This window comes from Chrysochloris asiatica, unplaced genomic scaffold (assembly GCF_000296735.1).
Source record: "Chrysochloris asiatica unplaced genomic scaffold, ChrAsi1.0 scaffold00104, whole genome shotgun sequence".
Classification (NCBI taxonomy): domain Eukaryota; kingdom Metazoa; phylum Chordata; class Mammalia; order Afrosoricida; family Chrysochloridae; genus Chrysochloris; species Chrysochloris asiatica.
The window spans coordinates 10,046,099-10,063,000 of NW_006408622.1; the positions used below are offsets into that span (position 1 = coordinate 10,046,099).

Genomic DNA, 16,902 nt, shown 5'->3' on the forward strand with positions numbered 1-16,902 from the left:
CACAATCCAACCAACAGCACTTAATCAACAGGGCTCCTTAAATGAACAATAACAAAGCTATTTTTCCTGCTGGAATTTCAATAATAACATTTTTTAAACTCTAAGTATTGCTATTAAAATGTAAATACTATAGAGGAATCACAGACAGAGCATGTTGAACAAAGTGGCCTTTCATACCTCATCTGCTTGGATTTCTGTACCCATTGTTGGCCTGTTAATTACCCTTAGTTGTGGAAACACACAAAGGCAGATTTCTGCCCCCTGCCTGTAGTACCAGTGATTGATTGCCTCAAAGCATTTCTAGTATAAGTGACGTTATGAACAGTATCAGAACCATAGGGCAAACTGGCTTCTCTAATGAAGCTGTAGCATTTTATCCAACTTGCATCAAGAAGGCATCTTTCTCCTAACACCAACCAGGTGTATATTTGATATCTGTGACCTGTATTTACATGTATATATTACAAAGAACTACCATAAGCTGATGAGGTCCTTTGAGAGAACTAGAAAGTTCTTCCCACAAATCAACCCGATGCTGATGAAGTCAGGACATGGCACTTTACTGCCATCTACTGATTAATTGTGGTCAGGAATAAAGAGGCTCTCTGGCACTGTAGGATGAGCTGTGGAATGCTAACCATAAGGTCAGCGGTTCAAACCCACAAGCCACTTCTCAGAAACCCTACACAGGGTCGTTATGAACCAGAGCTGACTCGATGGCACATAACAACAACTACTATATCTAGGGCAATTCTGGTGTGGTACTGTAGGATAAACACTTAACTGCTAATCAAAAGGTTGGTGGTTCAAACCTACCAGCGGCTCCTTGGAAACCCTATACAGGGTCATTGAGTCAGAACGGTTTTGACAGCACTTAACAACAGACATGTCTAGGAGGTGAATGGTGTCAACTAGAATTCTGCAGTGTGTGTGAACACCATATGGGACAGCCTCAAATTAGTGGATAGTAGGTTAACACAGACTTACGGATGCTAAAGCCAGATACTTGGGTTTATCCCTAGCTCTGACCCTTCTAGATGGTGACTTTGGGGCTGTGATATATAACTTCTGTCTCCCATTTCCTAATGTATAAATGGGGAGATTACCTGCATTATGGGACAGAAGCGGCCACATGACTGTCTGCTACCATATTGTTTTAAATTTTATTTAACAAATACTTTGTGAGGACCAGGCTCAGTTCTAAAGTTTTACAAATATAAACGCTTTCAATCTTCACAACTGCACTTTTGGGATAGGCCTATGTAGAGGACTAACTGTATCATGTCACAAAATGGGATCTGTACACCAATAGGTGTTTGCAGATGTCATGTCCTGGACTGTGACCAGAATTCCCACCTTCTAAGAAGGAATGAAGACTTTGGGGAATATGATGGGCCATTTGAGATTCCTGTCTCCCATTGGGCTCTATGGTTAGAGGTGAGTGTTGTGTGTGACGGTGTGTGGAGGGCAAGGAAAACTTGACAGAGCCTTCTCAAGTCCCTGGAAACCAGGATAAAAGCTGTGACCGGTTCAGCACCGTGGAAAGCTCCTGGTTGGCACTGAGAGCCCATCCAAGATCTCTGGGCTCCGCCTCTTGAGGGCCTCCTGCAGGCCCCGCCCAAATTTAAAGATCCCTCATCCATTTTAGACGTCCTGGTGTGTGGCTCTGTGGGTTAGTGCGCTGGACTGCAAAGTCGGTTTGAACTGCAAGGTCAGCAGTTCAAACTCACCAGCCGCTCCTCGGAAACCCGATACAGGGTCGTTAGGAGTCAAAACCGACTTAAAGGCACTTAACAACAACAACCTCCAGTTTAAGGAGGTGAAGGATGCCTGGGCAGGGATGAACACCAACACCCAGAGCGGTGATGATACCATGATCCCCCACAAAGACACAGGCTGGCCTGGTGGGGAAAAGAACTTTATTGGGTCGTTAGTAGGAAAACTGTGGGAAGTTGAACTCTAGGGAACAGCAGACATTGGGACCAAAGCGACGGTCACTTTAAGGAGCCATAAATTAATTTACAAAATAAATTAAAGTGAAAAAGTCCCAAGTAGGGAGGTGGCTGGGGAAAGCTGGGGATTTCTTAAGGATAAAAAGGGGAAATGAGACTTTCTAGCCCCCTCCCCAAAGGGTGTGAAATGAACTCTTCATGACTCCCCCAGGCTAGAAGTTGGGATTCTGGGGCTCCAGGAAATGGGAAGGTCTGGGTTTAGTTGAAAAGGGACCGGGTCAGGGCCGTTCCTCCAGGAAGCGGTAGGTGGGGTTCTCATAACCATGATGCTGTAATTCACGGAGCTGCTGCTCCTCCAGGGTTACCTGCAACAGGGGCAAGAGAGGGGTGGTGGGCAACCTCAGCCTATTCCTGCCCAAGCCCAGGAAATCCTCCCCATTTCACCTCTTTGTGTCTCTCACCTCCACCACTCCATGACTGATGGTCCCATAGGGCTTCTTCCTGCGCAAGAGCAGCAGGGAGAGGACGATCAGGGAGCCCCCACCTGCTGCCAGGATCAGCAACCCAGACAGAGCCTCACGGGACACACCGGTCCCAGCTGGTGCCTACAAGAAGAGGAGATGAAGCAGAGGTCATCTTTCAGTACTGAGTGCCCTTGGGCATCAGGTCAGACCTTGGTCATTGACCTTGAGCCCCTGCCCCTAGGTATCCAGAATAATCTATCTCTTACCAGCTCATCCCTTTGAATCTCCGATGAGTGAAAAGGGAAGCCCCTTGGAACAGACACATTCACCTGGGAGAGCAGGAAGTGTCAGGACCCAGACCTCCTCCTTCCCAAGAACCCAAGGAAGTATCCCCAAGTCCTCTTCTTCCCTAGGATCCTGAAGTTCCTATTCTCAGTCCCCTGCTTCCCTTAGACCCAGGAGCTCATGCCATATCCACTGTTGTCCCCCAGGAGCTCAGATTCCAGGCCCCCAGCCCTTTCTTCCCTCAAGACACAGTTTTGACTAACTTACCTTTTGCTCATACTGTTCCAGGGGAGATAGCTTTTCTCTTGCAGGGGATGTAGCCTCTTGTTCTGTGAACCCTGCCCCACAAAGTCTCTTATTTTTGAGGATCAAGGGGTGCTACACCCTCTTGGGAAGGGGTCAGAAGGGGCATCATGTTCTATCCCAGAAGGTCTGGGGTTCCCAATACCTGAATCATTTTTCACTCTGGGTTTGGAGGTGTACTCTGTGGAACACTCACCTTTAGGGAAGGCCATGGGAGTGTTTGCTGGCAGCCAGAGGAGTCACGGCAGGTGGAAGTAGAACAGTAAAGAGAGGAGGTATGTCATCAAAGAAAGGGTGGACCCTCCCAGGGACCAAGGAAGGAGGATCAATGGTCCAACATTAGCATTTCTCCCCACATTGTGGTGACTAAAACCCCCACCCCTAAACTTTAAGAAATTAGAAATGAGGTTAGGGGTTACTTCTTCAAAGCTTGGGGTTATCTAGATGCGGACTCACTGACCATCCTTGGAATCCGGTGACTGCAGCCCATCCTTGTCCTCACTGCTGGCCCCTGGGATAGGGGCTTCCAATTCGTTGGGGATCAGATGTTCAGAGTGGAGGAGGTCCTCTGAAGGGAACATGTAGAAAGGTGACATATGCGGTGAGCATGTCGACATGTGAAACTCAACAAAACAAAACTGGGTAAATGAAGCGCCCCTGAACGGTGGAGTGAATGGGAGGCCACAGAGAGCAGTCAGTCCCAAGTGTGGACTGGTCATAGTGGGCACACTGGCAGGGAGGCGAGAGGCTGGTTTCATAAAAGAGCACGAGAATCGGCATTGGAGGTGAGCAATCCAATCAGAAGTCCCAATAGATTTGAGGGTTGCCAAACTTTCTGATACTCATGCTCTTGTCTAGGTCCCTCTCCTTGAACTTGTACTGGATTTGTAACTTTCATTAACCAGTCGAATGTGGACCCAAGTTTTAAGATCGGGCAGCTTCCATTTCTGTGCTACAACGTAAGAAGTCAGTGGAGAACAGGTACTGAGAAGGAGCCAGTTGCCAGCTGCTGTTGCCAGTCCCCTGCCCCCAGCTGCTCCATCAGCTTAACTAGAGGCAAGCTCAGCCGAACCCAGACCAGGCTGAAGAATCATGAGCAAAGGAAATGGTTATTAATTTGAGTCACTTAACTTCTGAGGTGGTTTGTTACATAGGAGTAAGTAACTGAAATGGGGGCAGGGGATGTCAGGGATTTGGATGGGGTTCAGGAGTTAGGGACACCCACGAATCTGAGGCTGAAGTTCCTGAGCCAGCTGGGGGTTCTGGTCTAACAGGCCCAGGCTCTGATTCATCCTTTCCTCAATCACTTGAAGATGTGTCTGCACCTGTGGGGAGAGTGAGTATGAAAGATGAGCTGGAGATGGAGAAACTGAGGCAGGGAGGAAGAGGAAAGCAAGCAGGGTCCAAGGAAAAGTAGTACATACAATGGATAGGCAGTACGGTACAAAGGTTGGGAATTGGACCACAGAAGGAAAGAAATTGAAAGAGAAGGATAAAGAGAAAAGGAAAAGGTGTACAGAAAGAAGGGAAAAAAACTAGCACAAGAAAATGTGGGGCCGAGAGACAAGGTGAGAACAGAACGTGGGGCATATTGCACAGGAGGCAAGAAGTAGAAGTCAATGGGGTACGATGGGCAGGAATTAGGGTCTAAGCAAAAAAAGTGGGGTCTGAAGCACAGGAGTAGGTTCCAAGGACAGGAAATGGAATTGGAAGTTCACACAGACACAAAAGTGATGTGGTTCAAGCGCAAGACTTGGAGTTCAAGAACACAAAATGTAGTTTTCATGGATAAGAAGCAAACATCCATGGAAGCAGAATCAGGATCCAAGGGCATAGAACAAGGATTCCTTTTAAGGGGGGCTAGAAGCAAAGAGTCCTGGTGTGGCGCTGTGGGCTAATTAATGTATCAGACTGCAAAATCATTTGAACTGCAAAGTCAGTGGTTCAAGCTTACCAGCTGTTCCTTGGAAACCCTATACAGGGTCGCTATGGATCGGAATCGACTCAACAGCACTTAACAACAACAGAGGTAAAGAAGGAGGGTTGAGGAACAGGAAGAGGGTTCAAGACACAAGAGGGAGATTCAGCTAATAGGAGTAGGACTCCAAGGGACAAGAAGGGAGCCAGAGTGACAGGAATGGGGAACACTTTTCTGAAGTCAGGAAGTAGGGATCCAAGAGACAAGAAGTAAAGTGAAGGGCTAGAAAGAATCCTGAGGCACAAAAAGGGGGCTCTAGACATAGAAAGTAAGCTCTAAGGATACGAAGGAGGGCCGAGGGACAGGAATTGGGCCTGAAGGACAGGAGAAGAGTCTGAGGGATGGGATTCAAGGGACTGGGGACTAAGGGACAGCTGGAAGAATCTAGGCACCTGGAAATGCATCTGCTGGGCTTTCTCGGGATCCACGGCAACCACATGTTGGTAGTGCCGCAATGTGTGTCTTTGCTCCTTCTGCTCAGCATGCAGATAGCGCCGCAAGGCTGCCAAGACACGGTCTGCCTGCAGAGAGGAAAAGGTTGCCTTAGCCCACCCTACCCCTTCACACCCATCCCTGCCCCGGGAGCCTGCTGCCCTCAGAGTCCCCATACCTGAGGTGGGTCCCCCTGCAAGGCTGCCAGGAAACCTTCCAGCGCAGCTCGCCGCTGGTCATTGATAAGAGCGATAACCCGGGTGGTGTGAGTCTCCACCAGACGTTGTCGCTCACCAGACACTTGTTCTTCCAGAGTCTGCAGAATGGACTGGAAGTGCTGGCAAGGGGGTGGGCACAGGGTCAGGAGAAATAAAGATGGGTGAAAGTCTAAGGTCAAAGAAAGTCTGGAAAGGGAAAGGTTACAGGGTCTAGGGCTGGGTGGGACCAACCTGGAGGTGACACTAGGTCAAAGCAAACTGATTGGAAGGTGGTGAGGAGGAGATTACAGATCAGCCTAATGTGAACCGTTCTGAGGATGTAACTTGTATTGGGAGGGAATGATCTGGAAGTCGGAGTGGCTGGTAGTGTAGTGGTTAAGAATCGGGCTGCGAACCTCAGGGTCAGCAGTTCGAAACTACCAGCTGTTCCGCGGGAGAAAGATGAGGCTTTCTGCTCCCGTAAAGATTTACAGCCTCGGAAACCCTGTACAGGGTCGCTATGAGTTGGAACCGACTCCACAGCACATAACAACAACAACAAAGGAGTGGCCAATGCCAAAGTGAAGAGGACACAGTCATATACGGTCTTGGCCCCGGGCAGAACCAAACTGGAGATAGGCGGAGCCTAAATGAGACTGAGATAGATTGTACCATGAGTCAGGGAAGGCGGGCAAACCGGAGCAATAGGACAAACCCACTCTATCTGAGGAGGACTGTACCAAGGTGTAGTTGACAGAGATTGGACCATGAGGAGACTAGGCCTACTGAGGAGGGACTGAATGCAAGTGCAGCTAGAGGGGTGGGAGTGGAGTCAGAGGTGGGGCCTAATAGGGAGGTGAATACTTCAGAGAGGCTGGCTATATCTGTGGGGGGCCCGCCTTGAGATAGAAGGACTCCAGAGCCAACCCTCAGAAGGATCAAGTCAAGATAGGGCAAAACATGGTCTATCTGAGGAGGAATAATGTCAGGTCAGATGCAAGCCAAGAGGGGTAGAGCCAAATGTAGAAGCAGGTTCAGAGAGGCCAAGGAGGAAGGGGTAGAATTGAATGAGGTGGAACATGGCCTATGACAGGCGACAATGAGGGGGCATGCATTAGTAAGACCTGCTGGCGACTGTCCTACCTCATTAAGGGCCTGTCTGTCAGCTTTAGGCAGGTTCTTGGACTGGTTGTCTGCCATGGCCCACTCACGCATCACCTGGGCCAGAGGAAGTGTTTCAGAATCCTAGACTCCACCCTGTTCTACCGATTGAATCCCCAACCCCCCCTTCAGGATCCTGGAGGTCCCAATCCCTTGAATTGCATTGGCTCTTTGGTTTGTGAGAAAGACTCAGAAGGATTTTAAAATGGAAGTATAACCAGAGTTAGCATAGAATCTGGGAGCATCCCAATGGGATTCTAGGTGGGTCAGGAAGCCCTGGTGTATTAGAGGGTGGTGTTGAGGACCGGGGGTTGATAGGAGCCTGGGAAGCCCTTGAAGGTTGTCTCAATGGGTCCCTGGGATTTTCTGGCATTTAAGCAGCTCTGTAGGGTCCTGGGGCCCTGAGTGACATCACCTCGTTAATCTGGCGCATCCTACGCTCCTCCAGGTCCATCTTGGCCCGCAGGAATCCCTCATGTTCACTGATTTCCCCAGGCATGCCAAAGTACACGTCCACACCGTCCGTGGGCCTCGGGGTGGGAGTCACTGTGAGGCCAGGGATCAGGGGTCTGCCTGTGGCCTACCTCCAGGTCACCTTTCCTACCTGGAGAACTGTATTTCCCAGAGTGCATTGGAGAGCACTATGTATGCAGTTTAGTCACAGCAGTTTGCCTGACATCCTGGGAGACGCAGTTCTGAACCAGGTCTGTTTTTGCAAATCTTAGGAAGAGGCCTTGAAGCTTTCTCTTAGGACCTCCAAGCTTTTTCTTAGAATTTACCAAATAGTCCTTCCTCTTTCACTTAACCCCCAAACCAACTGCTCCCTTTGCTTTATTCACAGGTCAGCCCTTCCATTTCACCCAAATGGATCCTCCCAAATGTCCCTTTAGACCCAAGGTTTAGAGATTACCTTACCTTGGATGACTCCTGCAGGCGTGTGGGCATTTGGGGGTGAGACTCTTTCTTCCTCCTCTTCCTCTTGAGCCCGTGGGGGCTCCACAAAGTAATCATCCACTGGCTGTAGGAAGGATTCTTCCTCTTCCTTCCCCCCCTCTGCTCTGGCCCCCAGAGGCCAGGATCGGGTGGAAGGGTCACTGAGGGAACAGAAGGAGATCTGAGGCAGTAAGAATGGTGGGGGGGGGGCCCAGGTCTCCAGTATCCCATCCCTACCCCAGGCTCCCTCCCACTCACCCAACTGCTGTCCTAGACAGGTCAGGGGTCGCCAGAGGGGGGCAGCACACATACTCCACACCCCGGAACCGATCCACACCACAGGGCAAAAGCATGCCCGAGCCATGCAGGATGAGGCCCTGGGAGCTGCAGGCCTGCAGAAAGAGTGATCTCAGATGTCAGGGTTGTGGGGTAGGAAGGGGTGATGGCGGGGCCTGGTCCCCTGGTTCTGGAGGAAGGGACTGGGGTGCAGTTCCTAGATCCTGGTAGGAAGAAAGGTAGGTCTGGTGGTACTATCAGAAAAGCACTGGACTGCTAATTGCAAAGTTGGCAGTTCAAACCCACCAGCCACTCTTCGGGAGAAAGATGAGACTTTCTGCTCTCTTAATGATTTACAGACTGGAAACCCTAATTCAAAGTCGATATGAGTCAGAATCGACCTCATGTCAGTGGATTTTGTTGTTGTTTTCCGGGGGTTGGTGGGAAGAAGAGGCTGGGGACCCCAGACTCTTTGCTTCTGAGGATATAGGAGGCTGAAGGCCTGGATTCCCGATTTTGACAGAAAAAGTAGCTGGGATTGGCAAGAAAAAGTAGCTGGGATTGGCATTAGGGTCCTGGACTCCGGGGTCCAGAGGGAAGAGCGAGCAAGGAGACCTGACAGCTTGGGCCCCAGGGTCTTGGTTCTGACAGAGGAGGATTTAGGAGTCTGTATTTCCGGGGATGGGGAGGAGGGGGGTGGGGAATGGGTGGGCCGGGGTCCTAACCTCCTGCGCCTCCTGATGCCTCCGGGTGGAGCTCTCACACTGATCCATGCGCTCTTGGTGCAGGAACCGGCAACCTTCTGGCACCAGCAGAGCCTCACTTACGAATTCACCCCCTGGGGATGCGGAATACAGAGGTGAGACCTTCCGCCAGCCTCCAATTCCACCTCTTCTCAGTGTCCTGATATTTTATTCTCAGAGGTTTCTTTGACTCACTTCAGACTCAAAAACCCAGCCCCCTAAGTAGGTCTGAGACAGAATCCCAGAGACTTGCCTTTCTAAGATCCCCTACTTCGGTTCCCCTCCCCCAGCCTGTGACTCACGCAGGCAGCGGAAGGGCACAACCTGATGGTGAGGTTGGGCACAGTGGCCGTCCCGAGCACCTCCACACCATCGCTCCATGGGAATGGCTTGCGCCGCCTGCTCGACTCGCACAATCTGCAGCTCCGGGTACATCTAGAGGCACCGGGTGGGAGGCAGAGATCAAGCCACTGCCCCTTGTCGGCCGCGCCTCTCCATTTGCCATATATCCCTTATGAGGCAGTCTGCTCCCGTAAAGATTTACAGTCTCGGAAACCCTGACGAACAGTTCTACTCTGTCTTAGAGAATTTCTATGAGTGCGAATCAACTCGATGACAGTGGATTTTGAGTTCCTGAGAATCTTTACTCCCTAGGTTCCCAACCTGCCCATTAGCAACGCCCCCTAGTAGCTTCCCCCCACCCAAAGTCCCCCGCCATTTTAGGTCCCGCCCCCTTGCCAGTCCAGTTTCTTAATGCAAGGTCCCTCAGGTCTTAGGGCAGTTCGTCTCAGTTTACTGTTGTTAAGTGCTGTCCAGTCGGTTATGACTCATAGCGACCCTGTATAGGGTTTCCGAGGAGGGGCTGGTGAGTTTGAACCATCGACCTTGCAGATCAAACCGACTTACAGTCCAGTGCTTATCCTACAATGCCACACTAGGACTCCATTCACTGCCTATAAACTCAATCGCTGGTCCATCTCCCGTAAGCCCCACTCTTCTCTAAGCCCCTTTCTTCGTGTGTCTCGCTATAAAAGTCTCTTCTTGTATTAGGCCGGTTTTTACACAGCCACGCCTCCCACCTACCAACTCTCATTGCGATCTATCCATTTCCAGTCTTATGAGTCCATAACGTGTCTCCTCTGGCCACGCTCACCTATGCCCTTTCTCTTTACAGAACCCACCACAGATTGCAGAGCTCTTCCCCTCTTCCTAACCTAGTTTCTCAAAACAGGTCTTGCCCTACCTTAGCTCCATCTTTTTGCTGACCACGCCCCCTACCATCCTCTGCCTCCTTATATCCCTAGTCCCTCCGGGCCACGCCTTTTGTACATCTAGCTTCCAGTGGGCAGCCGGGTTGACTACACCCCTCTCAATTGATCCCGCCCACCTGTCTGCAGTACTCCAGCACACGCTGCGGGTCGCGAAGACAGCGTCTCGAGCGTTGTGGGTCTGGCTCCCAGCGGCCGGTGCGCAGGTCCCGGTGAAGGGTTAGGCGCCCGCATAGTCCGGCCACTTGGGCCGACCCTGGGACCTGGGAGTGGGAACGGAGGGGTCAGTGAGGATCCAGGGGTTGTTGGCAGGTGGTTTCCTGACACTTCACTCCCCACTACCCAGATGTTCAGACCCCAACACCTGCTCCCTCCCCCAAGCACCGCGCCTCCGCCCCCGTGTAGGCACCGTTCCCCGGGAAACAGCTCCTGCAGGGCGGGGGTGCGCCAGCTCTCCCGTTGCTATGGAGACCAGAGTCCTCCCCCCCCCCCAGGGATTCTAGCGGCACTGTTGCCGCGGAGACAGGCTCCGCCCCCACCCCATACAGACGCGCTGGAGTCCGAAGGGGTTAAACCTGAATCGCGGGGGAGGAAGCCAGAACCCAGGCGTTCTGGCCCCTCCTCTCTCCATCCAAGGCTCAGTGCCCATTCTGGGGTGCAAACATAACCAGGTCTGGCCTTGCAGACCTGGACAGCAAGCCCTTGAAGGATGGGGAGCTACATCCTGGGTCCTGTCCTGGTCCCAGGAGGCTGTAGGGGCTCGCGTCTGAGTCCAGAGGATGTGAGAGGCCTAGATATTAGGATCCATGTGCCTTTCTGCCTGGCGGGTCCTGTGTTCAGGTGGGAGGGGGCTTGAGCCAAGTCTCCTAGGTGGAAGAGGCCTGGAGGGGGCTAGGCTTCTTGATTTAGGGACTCTGAAAAACATATTTCTTATGTCTAGGGGCGGGGGCTAGGACGTCTGACGAAGGGGGAGCTGGGGCCTGGAACCTGGTTCATGAATACCTAGTGCTGCTGGGGGATCGCCAACCTGGCTGGAAAGACTGCTCTTGCTGCCTAGAACATGACCACGTCGGGGTCCAGAAGCCCGGTCCCACCCTTCCCCCACCCCCAGGACCTGGCCCGGCCTCACCTCGGCCGCGCCTGGGCTCCCACCAGCCAGGCTCCCGGTGGCGAGCTGCGCGCGCAGAAGCAGCAGCAATAGTGGCAGCAACAGCGGCAGCGGCGTCGGGCCCCAGCGGCTGCCCAGACCGCGAGCGACGGGGCTGGCAGGCCCCATGTCCCGGCCCTAGCGCCCTCACGTCCCCTGCACTCCCGCCCGGCCCGGCCCCAGCGGTGACAGGAGCTCCCAGCGCCACAGCCACCGCCTCCAGGCTGCGCCGTGCCTCTAGCCCCGCCCCGCGCCGGCCCCGCCTTCCCGACCAGGACAATAGCGTGGCGGCTCTGCGCAGCTTGAAGCAGCTCGCAAATCCCGGGTGGGGGCCTGACGCACGCGCCCCTCTAGATCCCAGGCGTCGCACCCCATGCAAGTGTCAGCCAGGCAGGAGTCTGGGTCGCGGGTTCGGCAATTGTGGATTTTGAGTTCTTCATCAAGACCCAGGAATCCTCACCCCCACCTCTCATCTCTGAGACTCAGATATCCACTATCTGCTCCTCCAAAGATACCAACATTGGGGACCCTCCCCAATTCCTCTGATGTCCCAGGAATGCAATCTTCCAAAATGTCCTCTGTCGAGAACATAACAGTTGAGACCCAGACCCCTTCTTCAGATACAGGAATCTGAGCCCAGGACAATTTCTCTCTCAGAACCAGAGATTAAACCTCTAATCCCTTCTCTCTCAGATCCTGATGTCCAGGCCTCCTGCCCTGCTTCCTAAAGATCCCAGGTGACTGGACCTTTAATTCTCTCCTAGCTCAAGGGTCCCTAGACAAAAGTCTCCAGGTGATGTAAATCCAGGACCCCCAGCTCCTTACCCATCCAGGAGCTAGGGCAAGGGTCTGGGCCCTAAGGACCAAGGGGTTTCTGTTTGCCAGCCCTTCCCAGCATCCTTCTCCCTCTTAGGGCTTATTCTTTGTTTCCTCTAATTGGAATGTGGAATTCTGTCTTCCCAGTCAAAATGAGGGTATATGTACAGCTGTGTTTTTGTCTGTGGATTCACACCCACACATATGTTTTGGTATATGTGTATACATGTGTATGTGTTTGTAAGTGCATATTTAGAGAATCTAGAGTACTAAAAAAAGGAGCTCTGGTAGCATAGTGATTACAAATTGGGCTGCTAACTTCACGGTCAGCAGTTCAAAACTACCAGTTGTTCTGCAGGAGAAAGATGAGGCTTTCTGCTCCCGTAAAGATCTACAGCCTCAGAAACCCCATACAGGGTCACTATGAGTAAGGACGGCTCCATGGCATACCACCACCAGAGTACGAAGCAAGGAGCAAATTTTGGAGCGGGGAATGAATCCTGATTTTGCTTCTACAGCTCCCTCTTAGGTTGAGGAGCAGATTTGATGAGCTACTTCCTTGATGAAGAGGAATAATGCCAGAGAATCCCTAAAACACATTAACTTCTTTGACATATTTTATTAAACATAAATATTCTCCTTCCCATCACACACACACATACAAACCCCTCCCACGACAGTTCTCACCCTATTTCCTATTCCTTGGGTCCAATCCTTTCTGGACCTTTAAGGAAGGAAGAAGAAATCGAGATGGTGACCATCTTGAGTTTCATGCTGGCTGCACTTCCATTGGCCAAGCAAAGTACCCTCCAGGGAGAGCCAGGAGAGGGTGGGGTCTATTTTATCCTCCATCTTCATCTCCCCTATTCTATCTTTCTCATAGATCTTGAAGTATTTTTTCTTCAGTACCAGGGACAGCTTCCATCCCAGCCTCTAACTCCCACCACCTATTGTCCCCATGCCTCTGCAAAGGGGCCAGATATCTGCCATCTTGAATATCTTTGACATATGGGGGAAAGGTGGGCATAGCAGTCACCTTGTTTCCATGTGGGGCATCCTCTTTGGCTGAACTGACCCTCTATCAATTACTTACACATCTGCAATCGTCTTTCCCTCCCCACAATGTTCAATTTTAGAGGCATAAAGTTGCCAACTTATTCTGGTTCCTCAGAAGTTGGGATAATCCATTATGTCAAGTTGACAATTAGATTCCAGGACTCTTCAGTCAGAGAGGTGTCACACATGAGTCTGGAGACGGGGGTGGCTGGGTGTGGGGAAGGAAGCATATGAAAAGCGGGGAGTCTCTGGGGCCATGTCTGGGGGTCCAAAGGATGTGGGTTTGATGTAGTTAGTGAAAGCTCGAGGGTGGGGTGTGGTGAGGTAACCAGCCCTGGCTCTATATATTCTGCAAGGGGGAACCATACCCAGGTGTGGGCTGAAATCATAGAAGGTAGGGGTTGCTGGGGGCCTAAGGGGAGAGGTGGGTGGCAGAAAGAGGCCTCCTCCGGGGACTTCTCCGAGGCTCAGGCTCATGCTGACTCCTCGGACCTTGTAGTAACCGTTGGTTGGGTCCTGAAAGGACAGACAGAACTTGGTAAGGAATGTATGGGTACAGGGAGCTGAGAGTCACTGATGGAGGGACACACTGATGGAGAGACAGAGCCAGACCTAGAGAGAGATAAAAGGACAGAAACAGAAGCAAGGGGGAGACCCAGAGACAGAGAGGAAGACAGACAGAGAGACAGAAAAATAGTGACAAGGGGCAGATGGAGGCAAGCAGAAGATGGCAGAGATGGAGACAAAAACAGAACATGACAGAGACATGGAGAGACATAGGTCCCCTGTGGAGTCCTGGTGGAGTCCTGGTGTGGTGCTGTGGGTTAATGCGCCAGACTGCAAAGTCATTCGAATCGCAAGGTCAGCGGTTCAAGCTCACCAGTCGCACCTTGGAAACCCTATACAGGGTCTCTATGGGTTGGAATCAACTCGAGGACACTTAATAACAACAATGGACTCATGGTATGGAAGGAGATGCAGAGAGAATGAGAGAAAGACTGAGACAAAGAATTATTCATTCATCAGCCTAACAGCCCCTAGGGAATCCCTGGTTAGTACACTTAGCTGCCAACCAAAAGGCTAGAGGTTGGAGTCCAGCTAGAGGTACTTTGGGGGAAAAAAAAAAAAAAAGGTCTGGTGTGATCTATTTCTGAAAAAGTCAGCCATTAAAAACCCTTATGGAGCACAGTTGCACTCTGACATACATAGGTTTACCAGGAGTCAGAATTAACTTGATAATTACTGGTTAATAGCCCCTGAGCTTTGATTCTGTGCCATGTCCTATAGCCCTGCTAGAGACACCTGTCAATAGGACAAATCTGGGTCCGATCCCCATGGGGAACCCAGATCAAGGGGGACACGACAAATCACTAGACAGAGTCCAGAGGAGTCAGGACAAGCAGAGTAACTGTAGCAGCTGTGGGGAAATGATCACAACAGTAATGGGAACAACACAAGAGTGTTCAAGTTGTTATGGGGAGAGCTTAGGTGAGTGACTGGGGCTGGACAGACGGGGAACCCAGGTCCCTGGTCATGGCTGTGGTTGGGGAGACACAGGCAGAGTTGAGTTATTAGGAGTAGGATGGGGATGCTGAGGACAGAGTGGTCACAGTTGTGGGTGGGGGGAACACAGGCAGAAAGGTCAGGGCTGGTTTTGGGAAAGCATGGGCTTCCTAGAACAAGGGATGTTTGAGCTGAGAGTAGAGGAATGAAGGAGGAATTAAGCAGCTTTGGGAACATGGGAGTGTTTTAGATCAAGAGAATAGCAAGTGAGTCCTGATATGGCACTATGGGATAAAGCACTAGACCGAAAAGTCAGTTTGAACCACAAGGTTGGCAGTTCAAACTCACCATCCACTCCTCGGAAACCCTAACACAGGGTTGCTATGAGTCAAGAACTGACTTGATGGCACTTAACAACAAGAAGGTACATAAGAACAAAAGGACTCTGGGCTGGGAAATGGACTCAGTGGGGCAGGTTTGGGACTATATCAGGCCAGTGTTGGACTCAGCAGGTGCTAGGGAAAGGGGGGCAAGAGGGTCAACAACCAGGAGACTTGAAACATGAGTGTGAAACATAGACAGATGTAAAAAACACAGGCCATAAAAAACCCCTGGTCTGAGGCTTAAGAGAGGGAGGTCAGAGCTGAGACAGATATATGGGCATGGTCAGATAAGTAAACTAAGGCTGTGAGGTTGGCTGAAATGGCTAGGGAGTAGGGGAGGCACTAGGTTTCAGTTTCAGGAGCAATAGGATCAAAGAAGAGACGGAAGCAGTGAGAGACATAGATAATGAAGGGAGACCCTCCCCTCTCAACACTCACCTTGGTCTCCAGAATCTTCTCCTCATCCAAACCCAGATCACTGTGGTCCGTATGTGGGATGGGGCCCTGGGGATGGGTTCATAGTGAGAGGGAGTGGTCAGAGGATCGTCCTACCCTAGTGCCAGACCCCAGGGTGGAGTGTAGGCCAGGGGAGAGGGAGCTGGAGTCTAGAGTCCAGGACAAGTCCTGGGGACATATTTGATGTACGAAGTAATTGGGTCAGGTGCATATATAGTCTTGGGGCACATTAGGTCTGGGGTCACTGTTGGACTGGGGCCAATTTGTGTTTGAAGTCCAGTTGGAGTTGGGAACACTGTTAAGACTGGGTCATTATTAGGTCTGGAGTATGGTTGATTCTGGGGACCCTGGCAACCTACCTGGTCCTCTCCGCTTGCTGTCTCCTCTTCCTCAGGGCCCCGAGAACTGGAACCGTCGCTGCTGCCGGGGATTCGCACCAGGTTCTTTTGCTTGGAGAAGGAGTCTGAGGCCCGCAGCATGAGGCAAAGAGATAATCATAGGGAGGGGTCACGGTTTGTGAAGATCACTGAAGGAACACACAGGACTGAGAGTTCCCAAGAAGGGGAGGGTAAAACATGTGACCCTGAGGGGGTGGATTTAGGGTTTGAGGGAGAAAGCATAGCTTGCCAAGGGCCAAGTCCTAGGCCTGGTGGGATCAGTGTGCAGGGTGCTGGGCAGGTTTGGACACTGACCTTTGCTATGGCGACAGCAGCAGAGTGCCACCCCAGTAATGACCATCAGGAGAGTGGTGGCCATGGTGGCCACTCCAGCCACAATCCGCACAATAGGCAACAAATCTACAGGGAGAAGAGTGAGAGTCCGGAGGGCAAGTAAGCAGGGGGTTGGGAATAATCTGTGAATAGAGGCTTAGAGCTTGGGTTTGGGCTTCCAGGGATTCAAAGGTCACCAAATTATAAAATTTCCAAGGTTTGTATCTCCCCTGCTTGGAGTTCCTGGGTTTAAGGGTTCATGAATTTGAATTTCAGAGTACATGAATTTAAACTTACTTACATTGGAGAGTTTTAGTTTGAGGGTCCCTTTACTTTGTAATTCTCCATATTTGGAGGTTCCTTTCTTCCGGCCCTCTCCTTTTAGGATACCCTACTTGAGGCGATTTACTGTTTAAGGGTCTCAGAAACAAGAGTCGGGTAGTTTTGATGTTCTCAAAGTAATAGGGTCTATGGATTTGTGGACCATCAGTTTGTAAATCCTTGCGTTTGGGGAGCTTATGTCGCTGCTGTGGGTTAACGCGCCAGACTGAAAAGCCATTTGAACTGCAAGGTCAGAGGTTGAATGAAGTTCACCAGCTGCTTCTGGAAACCCTACAAAGGGTCTCTATGGGTTGGAATCAACTCGACAGCACTTAACAGTAACAACAATGGTCGCCAGAATTGGGGTCTCCAGGCCCAGGGTCTCACCTCTTCTGTCCAGGCTGATCTGGGTGCCTCCCACGCCCAAGCGATTGCGAGCACTGCAGTTGAAACCCCGGCTAAAGTCGGACTCTTGAGTCCCGGAAATGTGCAGCACTGAGATGAGGCCGGGGCCCTGC

General features: G+C 51.3%; 2 protein-coding genes across 2 annotated transcripts in view; both read right to left on the reverse strand.

Annotated features, from left to right (window-relative positions):
* Nucleotides 1–2,230: 2,230 nt before the first annotated feature.
* APLP1 (amyloid beta (A4) precursor-like protein 1) lies at nucleotides 2,231–11,268 on the reverse strand. Its single transcript, XM_006867346.1, has 17 exons — nucleotides 11,122–11,268; nucleotides 10,112–10,255; nucleotides 9,027–9,159; nucleotides 8,707–8,819; nucleotides 7,964–8,097; nucleotides 7,688–7,866; nucleotides 7,188–7,318; nucleotides 6,755–6,829; nucleotides 5,593–5,751; nucleotides 5,375–5,503; nucleotides 4,230–4,329; nucleotides 3,465–3,572; nucleotides 3,201–3,227; nucleotides 2,969–3,039; nucleotides 2,683–2,745; nucleotides 2,414–2,557; nucleotides 2,231–2,317 (listed from the first exon to the last, which is right to left on the reverse strand). The coding sequence occupies exons 1-17, from the start codon at nucleotides 11,266–11,268 to the stop codon at nucleotides 2,231–2,233; spliced, it is 1,944 nt and encodes a 647-aa protein (XP_006867408.1).
* A 1,923-nt stretch (nucleotides 11,269–13,191) lies between these two features.
* Nucleotides 13,192–16,902, reverse strand: part of KIRREL2 (kin of IRRE like 2 (Drosophila)) — an 8,527-nt gene continuing 4,816 nt past the window's right edge. The window contains exons 10-14 of the mRNA XM_006867409.1: nucleotides 16,772–16,898; nucleotides 16,052–16,150; nucleotides 15,713–15,816; nucleotides 15,336–15,401; nucleotides 13,192–13,527 (exon numbers count right to left, since the gene is read on the reverse strand). Of these exons, the coding sequence (XP_006867471.1) occupies nucleotides 13,192–13,527; nucleotides 15,336–15,401; nucleotides 15,713–15,816; nucleotides 16,052–16,150; nucleotides 16,772–16,898 (732 nt within the window). The remainder of the gene's footprint in view (nucleotides 13,528–15,335; nucleotides 15,402–15,712; nucleotides 15,817–16,051; nucleotides 16,151–16,771; nucleotides 16,899–16,902) is intronic.

Bases quoted from the DNA above. Each gene is read 5' to 3' on its own strand.
- APLP1 (XM_006867346.1), bottom strand. From the start codon at position 11,268: ATGGGGCCTGCCAGCCCCGTCGCTCGCGGTCTGGGCAGCCGCTGGGGC. The intron at 6,830-7,187 runs GTGATGTCACTC...CCTCTGGCCCAG, and splicing joins GGATGCGCCAGATTAACGAG to GTGATGCGTGAGTGGGCCAT. The intron at 5,504-5,592 runs GTATGGGGACTC...TCCTCTCTGCAG, and splicing joins TGCAGGGGGACCCACCTCAG to GCAGACCGTGTCTTGGCAGC.